At 47.5% G+C, this 12,551-nt stretch overlaps 2 protein-coding genes across 4 annotated transcripts in view; both read right to left on the reverse strand.

Annotated features, from left to right (window-relative positions):
• Positions 1-12,551, reverse strand: part of LOC119373534 (serpin B4) — a 23,466-nt gene continuing 10,915 nt past the window's right edge. Inside the window, exon 2 of the mRNA XM_049410742.1 lies at positions 1-1,778. Within this exon, the coding sequence (XP_049266699.1) occupies positions 633-1,766 (1,134 nt within the window). The 5' untranslated portion in view covers positions 1,767-1,778 and the 3' untranslated portion in view covers positions 1-632. The remainder of the gene's footprint in view (positions 1,779-12,551) is intronic.
• The window catches only part of LOC119373535 (leukocyte elastase inhibitor A), a 14,559-nt gene continuing 10,720 nt past the window's right edge, over positions 8,713-12,551 (reverse strand). The window contains exon 2 of one of the 3 annotated variants that reach the window (XM_049410739.1): positions 8,713-10,027. In XM_049410739.1, coding sequence (XP_049266696.1) covers positions 8,885-10,027 — 1,143 coding nt within the window. In that variant the 3' untranslated portion in view covers positions 8,713-8,884. The remainder of the gene's footprint in view (positions 10,028-12,551) is intronic. The other 2 variants (XM_049410740.1, XM_049410738.1) reach the window with 2 other exon arrangements.

Genomic DNA, 12,551 nt, shown 5'->3' on the forward strand with positions numbered 1-12,551 from the left:
ACGGCCTTGCTCAAGCGAGCAAAATGCGTGACGCCTTTGTCGTCCTAACTTTATTTTTCGAAAGATCATAGTTCAAACAAGAAACACAGTCACACCTGCAGGACTTAGTAGAAGCATTCACATTCTGACTGGCTCTCATGCACAAACACTAGGCTGAGGCTCGCTTTGGAGAGAGCGAGCGGGCGAATACAGGGGAAAGGTAGGAATATTAACCAGCATATAAAATCTGCTTTGCTACCCTACACTGGGGAACGGGGGACGGGAAGCGAAAGGTAAGCAAGTGGAGTGAGGACAAGGCACTGCCGATCTTGTGCTGCGCGTAGGTACGCAATATATGCCGTTCACAGCTGTTTCCTGCCACCGCATAATACCACAGCGCAGGATCATTCGTATACCACAACGATGAGCTTGAGTAAGGCCGTATATCCTAGAGTAGCAAGGCATTATGTACTTGACGACGCAGGGCGCCATTTCGTCTTACGGGCGTCCCGGTGGTGTTCAAAGCTGATCGGGCTGAAAAACTTCTGCCGTGACATGTTTCAGATGAACATTATGAAGCGGTGTCACACGACAAATTGAACTATCGTAACACATCTCTCACACGAAAAGCATATGTCAAACCGGTCAGCACCCTACAGCTCGCGGACTGAGCCCATGAACAGCACGAGTTCTGGATTGTTGCACATTATCAGGAACATGAAGGGGCGATCCACAACGAAGCGTGTTTTGCGAGAGACCAGGCAGCACTCCTCCAAGATATCGGCCGTCGCCGCCGCTGCCTCCGTGCCTTCTTCGTTAACCTCGACGTAAGCCTTGTGTATCACCTCGGTCACCGACAGACCGCCGTTCTCGCAGATTCCCGAAAGATCACAGTGCTCCGAGAAGAGGTCCTTAACGCCGAGACTCCGTAAAACGTCGTTCATAGTGATCGATTGTTCCAGCGTGAACTTCGGGAGGCACAGCTCGACGCCTCTCCGAACGCTCAAGTTACGAACGAGGGCGTTCAGGTTGTACGCCGTCACGTGTTTCGTCAGAAACTCGAGACCGTCCACGTCCTCCGGTAACAGTATGATCATGGACGTCTTGAGACCCTTGTAAGGGACTTCAAGGGCAGTGACTTTCAACTCGTCGCTCCTGGCCATACGGTAGTCGTTGTCCTGTAACATCATTTCGACGACCTTCTTGTTGTTCGAGTCTAGGTGGAAATAGCGGGGCTGTGTAGAAAGCGGGTCGAATTGGTCCTTCCACAGATCCTTGAAGTAGATGGCGTTTACCAGCACCAGGACAGTCGACGAATGCAAGATACCGGGCGGAAGCAGATCCGTGATCTTGGACGACGTCACCAGCTCTACCCAGTCGTTTATCTCCTTTCTCACCTTGTCCGCATCGTTTCTGAAGTCGACAGATTCCACGCTGGTGACGTAACTGTTTCGGAGAAAAGCTAGGTACTCCTCGAGGACCCGAAACTCCTTTGCGCAGTAGATACGGCTGGCGACTTGTAGCTTGACGTCAGGGGCGTAGCAGGAAATCTCGCCGTACAGAAAACTCGAAAGTCGTCGATGGTGAGACCGCTCGTCCGTCACGTGCAGCGCGTCGCGCAGTTGCTGGGCGGTTCGGCTTCGCGCTCCGCCGAGGACCATAGAGAGCGACACCGCGATGCTGAACGGTGAGTAGAACATGTTGGAGCGGCATTCAGAACTGCGGTGCAGTTGCTTGTAGAGGTCCACGGAGAACTGCATAAGCGATTTGCCAAGTTCGCCGTCCATGCTGCGGTCCCTCTGCAAAGACAGAAGCGAGAAAATGGCCTTACAAAACAGTTGTGAAACTTGTTGAAGCGGCAGTGCGCTGGCATCGAAAGGTCTGACTACACGTACGCTTTGCAACACGTCAGCGCGTGGCTTTTAGCCACGGCGCCGCACCCTCCCTTCTCCTTATCCAGAGAAAGAGAGGGCGCGCAGCTTCGTGTAGCCACGCGTCCTCTCCCTCCATAGGGAGAGGGCGCGGCGCCGCGTCTAAACGGCACGCGCTGACGCGCTGCAACGCGTACGTGTGGTCAGGCCTTTATCCTGTCGACATGCAGCAGGTCAGCTGCGATATAGCTCAGCGGCTCAAGGTGTTGCGTTGCTAAGTCGGAGGACGTGGGTTCTATTCGCAGCCACATTTTGGTGTGGGCAAAATGCGCGTACAACACGCGTGCACTTAATTTACATGCACGTCATATAACGCCAGGTGGTGAAAAATCAATCCAAGGTCACACATTACGGCGTGCCTCACAATTGTACCGTGGCTTTGGCACGCGAAAGCCCAGAATTTAAATTCTCTTTTGTCCTGTAGTACGCTCGATCCCTGGTGTCTACGTGCTTTAAATTGGTTCTTCTCGGCAATAGTTTGCGTATGTCGTGTGTTGCACGGGTTAGAACGCTGTATACAAGCACAGATCAATATTTTGCCGAATGCGTGATAAATGGACGCCTCATATTCGCTTGAACTGCGCTTTGAAACATGGGGTATTTACCGAAGACAGTGCAACATAATTAGGGTAGGGTACAGTCAGGCCCGTAGGCCAGGGGGGGGGGGCTAGGGGCTCGCCCCCCCCCCCGAGATTTTGGTGAAGTAAGCGTTTTACCAAAAATAAATAATGAAAATAGGTGTTTCTCTCAAATAGTCATGGTTTTCAGCAAGTGCCCCCCCCCCTCCCCTCCGAAAAATATTCCTGGCTACTGGCCTGGGTTCCTGGCTACTGGCCGTTTCTGTGCCCGATGCCGAAACACACAGGAACGGTCCTGTACCTTCACTGTCGCCCTGTACTTTCACACAGGTAGTGTAAAGGGTGTGCACCTCTACTGAAACGTTCCTTTTATCATTCCAATAATTCCAAATGTGTTCTTACGGAATCCATACATTTTCCATATATTTTTCATATATTTGCCATACATTTCCGTAAGAATCTTACAGAAACCTACGGAATTATTGGAATTGCATACAGAAAGTTTCAGTACGTGCGAAGCTTAGCACACCAGCGTCAGTCTTGAGAAAAGTCACAGCTCGGGCGATTGTTGCCCGGCATAAATGACAAGCGGAAATCATAAGTATATTGTTACCTTTAAATGTTGTTGCTTTCAGTTTTGAAATTTCGTATCCAAAACAAACTTTATTGAAGTTGTTTTAGGGTATACCAGTTGTAATAAATTTGCCAAATGCCCCTGTGAGAGTATCGTGCTTCTGAAAACGCAACTGCAGGTTCCCTCTGCTGGATTGCATCGCTGAATACCGCGCCTTTCTAGTTCTATTTAGGTATTAGGTAGGACCATTTGCCTTTCATCCTTGTTATTCAAATGTCACCTGTGTATATAAGAGATCGCCCTGTCGTCGTCTCGTCTCTCGGGTTGGCGTCATGCAGGTCCCACGTTTGATATACATAAGTCGAGCAGGCTGCTTTTTTTTTTTTTTTGCCAGCGCGCGCTTTGCTGCGAACGCCAGAGTCGCCTAAGGGCTAATTCGTAATAGGCCTGCGAAGCGACAGCGAAACGCCAGCGCCGGTAGTTAGGCAAAGATATGCGAAAGAGAGAAGTGGAGGCGAAACGCCAGCGCTGGGAGTTAGACGCACCGCACTTGAAGCAGGAAGCAGAAGAAAAAAAATTCACCGACGATTACGATACTGCGTAATGCGAATTCTGAGCGCAGCGTCGTGTTGGAGCAAGGCCAACTGTGTTTGAAGTTTTAGGGGCGAAGCTCCTTAAGGCGGCACCCGTTCGTCCCTCGTAGTCGTCGTGGTCGTAGTAGTGAGTAACAAGTCTTACGCTTTGACCTCCAAGGTGGTGCCGGTGGAAGATTTCTCCTGTGCGTTGTTGAACAATAAAAAATTCGCAGCGTGCGCGTTAACTAAAAGCCGAATTCTTCTGTCTCTCATTCCCCATTAGCAGCCATTGGCATGTTCCAGTAGGAAACGTTAGTAGAAGTAGAAGTGTAAGTGTTAGCTAAAAGCCGACTTCTTCTGTCTCTCATTGCCATTAGCAGCCATTGTTACCTCCAAGGTAGTGCCTGGTGAGATTTCTCCTGTGCGTGATTAAACAATAAAAATTTTGTTCAAAACGCCGTTGATTGATGAAATAAACCAACGAAAGACGCCAGATGTTTTGTAAAAGCAGAACGAAAGAACGCCAGATGTTTTTCTTAAAGTGTAGTAGTAGTAGTTATATGTAGCCACCTCGCCCGATCGTCAACGGGCGAGGTGGACCGGCAACGGCGCGAGGACCCTGCCGTACGAGAGTTAAATCACACTAAAAGACATACTTTGCGGGCGATACACTCTAGTGAGCTTTCAACTTTTCGTCTTAATGTACATGATAAAGAAATTATTTCTACGAAAAACGCAAGGCACACCTTGAGCAATATGTTTGGTTTTGGGACGCTAAAAATGGAACCATGAGGCGATGCGAAGCCGGAGCACTTGCACGATCGCGTTCCGTTGGCTTTCGTTGGGCATGCTACCGACCTCGCGTCGTGGAACGCGCGTCCTGTCTTCCCTCTAGCCTTGCCTTTAATTCGCACAGGGCGAGCGCGGAATGCGGTCGCTCTTGGCGCTCTTTCGCTCGGGAGCGGACTTCTTCCTTGCATTTCACCGATCACAAGTGATAATGAAGGGACCACGTAAACCAACAGTACAATAAAAGTTTGATGTTTAATATATACACGATGTTTCACACTCTTTATATTATGTACTGGGCGCATTTCACGGAAGAGTTTCACGGTTTACAGATGATTCCCTCCGTAGCTTCGCCCCACTCATCATCATTCACCCCGTGGATATGCTGTGATTTTTTTTGGCTTTCCGCGAGGTATCGACTACGCCATAAGGCATAATTTTTAGGAGCTGGCTCGCCAGGTTCTTAAGCTGGGGCAATGTCCCGCGCCGTAAGCGTAACCTTAGTTCCATAGGCGACCGCTACAGGCGCAGCTCTCGGGAAAGAGAAGTCTTCTTCCTCTTGTTCTTCGAGCGCCTTGATGATGACATTAACGCAGGCAAAACCACATTTCCTCGATTTCCTCGACCACATGTTCAGCCACAGCAGCAAGGTCTGCGACCGCTTGTGGTTCGACAACAACCTGACCGCAATCGCTACTATATCAACGTGTGACGTCTTCATGTGACAGTAGAGGAAGTGTACGGAGCATTCACGGTTTACCCGATTATCTCCGAGCCAGCTCCTCAATCATCATTCACTTCGAGGATATGGTGTCATATTTTGTGAAGTGGAACAACACCCACTACGCCATTATTCGTCTTTCTGCATATAAGGGAGGCACCCGCGACACATCTGTAAGCTATTATGTGCACTTTGTTGATGCTGCATGTGGCTGATGACGATGAACAATTATGGCTGAGCATTTTGCGGTGGGTGGGAAGCATTAAACCACACACTCGTTGCGCAATTAGCATTATGTGATGACTGGTTTATAGTTTACTCTTCTGCCACGCTATATTACATAGCTAAACGCGATTCCTTGCCCGACATGACGCGTGTATAGGGTCGTTTTGCAGGTGAGTTTGAAGCACCAGCGTGGCTCTGTGGTAGAAAACTCGACTGCCACGCAAAAGGCCAGGGTTCAAATCCCATTCAATCCTGTTTTCTTTTTCTCATTTTTATCTTTTCATGTCTGTCGGTTAGTTTTACGTGTCTATCGGTTACGCCACCGACGGCGACGCCGCTCAACGCAGGAACGGGCGCCTAAGAGCTGCGCTCTAAAACAGTAGAAAGGAGACGGACAGAAAATAGATAACTGAAAAAACAAATCAGATAATGACAAGAAAGACCAGGAAAGGATAGAAAATATCACGCAGTGACACGAATAGAACACTATGAAACTGCACAGAGCAGATAAACACAAGATAAAGACGAGGGAAACAGGCCAATCACTGCTCCGTAGTTCGCATAACTTTCACTTGGGGTGAAACTGGCTTGGAATATATTTTAGTTACCGTTCCATTTACCCATTCTGTCCGCATGACCGTGATGTCTAACCTTAAGTCAAACTTTATCCCGTATCTAACTTGTCCACCATTCCTAGATAACATATTCAGGATTGTGGTAGCGTGAAATTGTTCTCTATCATTTCGTAAATTTCGAGTTATGCAAAATACAACTACATACATGCCGAGGCTTGGAAAGTTATTGGGAAATGTAATGTTTCTTATCATTCACAATTTGGTAGCCCACACGGTGAGTACTCAAAGCGGTAAAAAATATTGATACCGCAGCCCCTTAACTAGCCTGAATTTGAAGTTAAGGTTTGTTAACTTTTTTTCGTATGTGATATCATGATTAGTGATGCTTATTACATTCAAGGGTCCCATAATTATGAATCTGTCAGGGGGACACACGTATATTAAGTGCACATGTATTTTAACAAACTAAATTAACATATACTAAACACATGTATATCAAGTGCAGATTACAGCATGAAATGCAAAGATTATATCCTAGATAAATATTGCGGGAAAGCTAGGCGAAACGCAACAGCAAAAGAAAAAAGCGAAAAAAGAACGAAAGAAGAACACGATATAAATACACGAGTTAGCTTGTCGGGCCTTTGCGCCCTTATCTGCAGCACTCACGCTGGAAAGCCGTTGAAGCTGGCGCCAGGATAACACACGCTGCATTTGCCATTCGCATGAAGCGCGATAGCATTGGATAAGCCACAGGGGGGCGGGGCAGATGGACCCTGGCCGATAAGAAGGCAGGAGAGCCGAGCCCGGGAGATGCGAGGATGGTTCCGCGACACGTCTGGCGTTTCCTCCGCGAGTGCTGCAGAGCGGGGGGCACGCCGGTTTGGAGCGTCCGCTAAAGCGAGTCGTTGGCTCGTCTTCGAGTTCCAGTTGAGTGTGAGTCCATGACATTTTTTAGCCGCGAAAGAGCACATACACAAAGCAAAGAAACACACAACGACAGGACGGCCGCCCGTCCTGTCGTTGTGTGTTTCTTTGCTCTGTGTATGTGCTCTTTCGCGGCTAAAAAATGTCACAAGCAAGGACCAACTAGGCCAACAAAGAGAGTGTGAGTTCGTTTGCATACCGGGCTTTATGTTTCGCGTCGTATGTTCCGTGGCTGACCGCGAGTATGCGGTGATCGTCTGTTCCGGGCCTTTGGTCCTTTCCTTGTACCCGTTTGTGCCGTGTTGGGCCGGCATTGAAGGCTTTGTGAGATTGGCTTGAGTCGTGAATTAAACCGGTCCTTATTCCTAGCGTTGCTGGCTCTTTGTCGTGCGGATTGCGGCTCACGGACCCTCTTGACCGGAGGCGGAGGTCTTCAAGCTTTAAGCTGGAAGCATATGCAACTCGAAAGCTTATAACGCAGGCGTCAAGAACTTACTGGAACAAAATGAATGCAATAAAAGCCTAAGAACAAACCGCTGCAGCTATGAAACGACAGCAACACGTAATATTGAATGGAAGAAAAAAATAATGCCAGAATTAAAAGTTAGTGCATTTGTTCACGCAACTTGTCTAGAGAGTACTCCTTGTGGAGGCATAGAAATATACGTACCAATGACGATTATTTAATTTCGTATGCTACGTAGAATCCCAGAATGATGGGCCAGGGAAGATTGGAGTTGATTTTCCATTTGTTTGTCCGAACGCGGGGGGAAGAAGAAAAATAATGTCAAAAATGCAAAGAAAGACGATGTGGTCTACAGACCAGATCTTTTCGCCATTGCTGATTAGCCAAAGTACCGCTTACGGCTAAGTAAGAAGGACTCAATGAGTGTCCTTTCCAATTGCCCGAGAGCTCTTCGTGCCAGCTTGTTTTTTATGCACTTAATTTTTCAGTTCCTTATGAATTCTAGGCTTGAACTTTTTAAAAGAGAGTTTATTTTTTATTTTCTCGCTTCTTGGGGTTACAGCTATAACAATACATCTACTCAGTCCAGGCACATATTTTGAAAAGAGTTTATACGCTAGAACAGTTCGTGGGAGAAAATTTTTAGCCACTCACAATGCTCGACATATCACTAGCGTCGTCACAAGACCAACGGTAAAGAACACCTGTGAAGGAAAGACTTGATGACTTCGGCACCGGATGTTCTTATACTACTCCCTGATTGGATAGCAACGACCTGATCTTTGGCCGCCTGGATGCCTAGAGGTTGCGAACAAAGATTTATTCGCCAGCTACCTACTCGTAATGTTCATGTACTGTGTGTCGCCTTCAGGTTAAATGGTCTTTGACATAAGCGAATCCCACCTTGTGTTTCATATACTCTGTCTCATATTTGTATTCTTTCTATCCCTTCCCCCAGTGTATTGTAGCCACGACAAGTCAAGCCAGCACGAAACAAAGGCGGTGCCAAACAATACAAAAAAAAAGGTAGTGCGAAATTATTTGGCGGTGTTGCTTCGCGCTACCTTGCTTTATGACGGAAAACAATAAACTAGCCCAGATATTTATCTTGCAAGGGGAGCCAATCAGACACTTTCCTGGTTAAAATCCCCGAGCTTTGTCTTTTCTCCACCTCTCTCTCTCTTAATCGAATGGCACCTCACGGCCTAGTAATGTTAATTCATTATTATGACTCTTAAAAGCGTCAACCTTATCTCGTCTATCAGCGACGCTACATTACAGTATGCACTGCATCACTTCCGCGCAGACTGTTACGTCAACAGTACCAATATGCCCGTCGAACGTTTTATTTTTGGCCAGAATCGAAAATAAGTATTCCACAAATTAAAAAGCCGCATAGCACGTTTATTTCGACTAGACAGTTTAGGACACTGTAGCAATAACAAATAAGGACAACTGCGCTGAATATGTTGACACCATATAGCTTATTGGACCCTTGTACGTTATGTGCTTCCCTGAAGTCATTTACTCGCTCTTTTCACTGCTTAGAGTTGGCGAACGCACCCCATAAACAGCACCACATCAGGATCGTGGCTACGTATTATAAACATGAATGGGTGGTCGACAACGAATCGAGTGTCATCGAATCGCGCGCAGTAGGTCATCATCGTAATGGCCGTTGCCGCGGCAGCTTCGGTGCCTTCCTCGTTGACTTCCACGAAGGCCTTGTGAAACACCTCCGACGCCATCAGCTTCCCAGTCGTGTTGATTCCGGTTAGGTCCGCCTTCGGCGTGAAGAAGTCTTCGATTCCCATGGCAGTTAGCGTTCCCTTGAGGTCAATCGTTTGCTCTAGCTTGAACTTCGGAAGGTACAGCTTGACGTCCGAGCGGATAGAAAGGCTCTTCATGAAATCTGAAAGTTTCTGACTAGTCAAGCGGTCTTCAACTTGAGACAGTCCTTCGACGTCGTTGGGTAGAAGGATAAGCATGGAAGTCTTTCCTCCTCGGTACGGTATCTCTAATGCGGTAACGCCGAGTTCTTCGCTACGACCCATCTTGTAATCGTTCTTCTGGTACATCATGTCAATTTCCTTCTTGTTCTTCTTGTCCAAAAGAAAGTTGGAACGGTGCGTAGACTTGGGGTCGAACTGCGAGTTCCAGAGGCCCTTGAAGTAGATGGCGTTAACCAGGATCAAGGTCGTCATGTCGTCCACGCTACCAGGTGGAAGCAAGTCTCTGATCTTCGACTGCGTGGCTTGCTCGACCCAGGCGTTGACCTGCTGCCTAACTTTCTCGTAGTGCGTCTTGAAGTCGACCGATTCAATCGTGGTGTCGTAGGAGTCACGAAGAAGGGCAAGGTAGCTTTCCAAGACCGGAAACGTCTGTTCCGAGTACATCCGGTTGGCCACGTGCAGCTTCACGTCCGGCGCAAAGCTGGAGAGCTTGGACATGAAGCTGGCAAAATGCTCGTGCACGTCCTCGCTGTTCACGTGCAGCGCATCGGCGATCTGCTTGGCAGTGGCGTTGCGTGCTCCTGCCAGAGCCATGGAAAGAGCAGCGCAGATGCTGAAGGGAGAATAGAAGATGTTTTCGCTGGAGCTACATTTTGAGTTCAGCTGTTTGTACAGGTCGAGGGAGAACTGGAGCAGCGAATCTCCTAGGGGGTTGGTGGCCATTGTCTGTGACATCTGCAAAGAAAATTGGAGCAGGTTCTTGAGAATTTCGAGCGTGCTAGTAAGAACATATGCGTTACTCTGAATATTCATGTGCGAAAATTCAACAGGGTTCGCACAACTAAACAAGACATCTTGTGAGAAAATGGAAAACTTAACCTCAGCTCTTGTAGAAGTGTCATACTGAACTCCGCTGATGATAATGCAATGTAAAAAAAATGCGCTCCTTTAGGGTAGAATCGTATAGGAATGCTAAATTTTTGCACTTCATGGAGAGTTTCATAGTAGAGGCCGACGCAAGTAACTTACACGCGCATGCGCGTATGGCTTCCGTGCGAGAGCTGCCTGAGATCGCGCATATACAAGCTGATAGCGTGAAAACTTGCAGAGTTGCCGTTATGGCGACTTTGCGCCAAATTGGCTACCTTATGACACGGTCTGGCGATGAAAATTTAAGGTAGGCTCCATTGCTGCCTTTTGCCTACGTTGAACGTCCGTTTTTTAGCGCATTTACTAGTCATTTTTTTATTATTTGAAGATACAGTAGCAAGCGAGCCTAACGGCTACCCAGTGTTTCCAAGTTTTTCTATCGTGTTGGCTGGTGAGCGCGATGTCCGCCCCCATTCCAGTTATGAAGGCTCCATATGGGACAGCGATATAGACCTCGCCTAGGGTTTTTTTGAATTGAACCACATGTTGGATCGCTGCTGCTAATCAATAACGATCTAACAAATTTGCTTCCACTGACCTTTCTTTCGACACTGCGTTTCTCTTGAAAATTATGTCAAAAACCAACACATTACCGGATGCCTTATGTATTTCCGCGAACATCTATCTACCAGTGGGCATCAAAACGATTTCATTCGTATTTTATGCACTTTGTATTGCACGTTCATTCATTTGCTACTTGCACAAGGTGTACCATATTCAGGTATCCGTAATATCCCACGCGTTCATGTGTTTTTCGGTGAGGGGTGAACCAGGGGCGTAGCCAGAAATTTTTTTCGGGGGGGGGGGGGGGAAGGGTTCAACCATACTTTATGTATTTTCGTGCGTGCGAAATTGTATGTGCGCGTGTATATATACGCAAGCAAAACTGAAAAATATCGGGGGGGGGGGGGTTCGAACACTCCCCACCCCCTGGCTACGCCCCTGGGGTGAACGTAACAACCGTTCACGGATCTTCAGAAATCGTGAACCGAAAAATTCGGCAGATGCCACGCGTTGTGGGAATCGGTGTCATGCGAAGCGGTCAGCTAGTATTTCTATGCTGTATTTTATGGCTTTGAGCCAAGCGTTACCAGGTAGATCGACGTGTTTCTCTAAGTGTAGTAGCTGCGTGTACATCGTGGGCTTACCAGACTCGTCGACAACGCCGGCGTTTAAAGGGTAACTTAGGTGCGACGTAACGCCAGCCCTCACGATAGAGTATATACGTCAGTATTATGGAAACTGACGTGCTCTGTATGGTGCAATTATGTGAATATCATAAATAACTTTCGTTAATGTATTCCTCTGGGGTCGAGCAATGCTTCAATATAGCTTGCTAAATCATAGGAATTCAAATGTATTGTTTATTAGACTGCTATAAAAGCGGAACCAACACTGGAACCACAGACGTTAATCTGATATGACGCCTGCATCATAGGAGTAGATATGTAGTGTTTATTGCTTTCTTGTAAAATGAGATAGCCAGCACCACAACCACAATTGACGTTGCACCGGTATTACGCCTGCATAGGCTGTTTTTCCAAACCAGTTTATAGACCTGGCGTGGTAGACTACCTGACTGCCACGCGGAATGCTTGTGTTCGATGCCTGCTGGGATCCTAGCTTTTATTATTTCCATTGGTCGGGTCAACGCTGCCGATGTTGGTTTTTCTTAACGCTCTCGCATTTAAATTGCCAGTAGATATAAACTATCACCTGTGGCGCATACCCGCTTACCGTGGCCCGTGGCATATGGGTATGTGCCACACGTGTCTGGAGGACAGGGTTTGACGACGTACGCGTCATGATTTTCACGTTATTCATGTCACAACCCTACAGTCATACTCGTCAAATCCTCTTGCCCTTCCATGCCAATTTTGGTCTACACCAAGTTAAGGAGGCGATCATGAGAGCACCCAGACGTAGGCGGCTAGATAGATAGATACGTAGATAGAAACGCTCGAAGTTCCAAAGGTTCGCTAACATTTAATAATTCATAGAGCAGGATTGTCGTGTCAGGGTCGCTCCGTGAAAAGAAGGATATGGTGTCGGTTGTATAAATGGAAGAACATCATCGGTGAGCCCATAAAAAAGCATGCACTAAGCCGCGACAAGCTCGATACACAGCCAAGCTGATCGGTCTCACGCTTATTTATTGCTGTATCTAGGCAGAACTTGGCTGTAGCGAGGTTGAAATTGGCTTGAACTTGGCTGTAGCGAGACTGAACTTGGCTTGAACTTGGCTTTAGCGAGGTAGCTGGTTTATAAGAATCATCCAACACGCGCATGCGATCCCTGTAACTGGGATCTTGCCGACGATGTCTCTTCT

The sequence above is a fragment of the Rhipicephalus sanguineus genome, chromosome 11 (genome assembly GCF_013339695.2).
Source record: "Rhipicephalus sanguineus isolate Rsan-2018 chromosome 11, BIME_Rsan_1.4, whole genome shotgun sequence".
Taxonomy (NCBI): domain Eukaryota; kingdom Metazoa; phylum Arthropoda; class Arachnida; order Ixodida; family Ixodidae; genus Rhipicephalus; species Rhipicephalus sanguineus.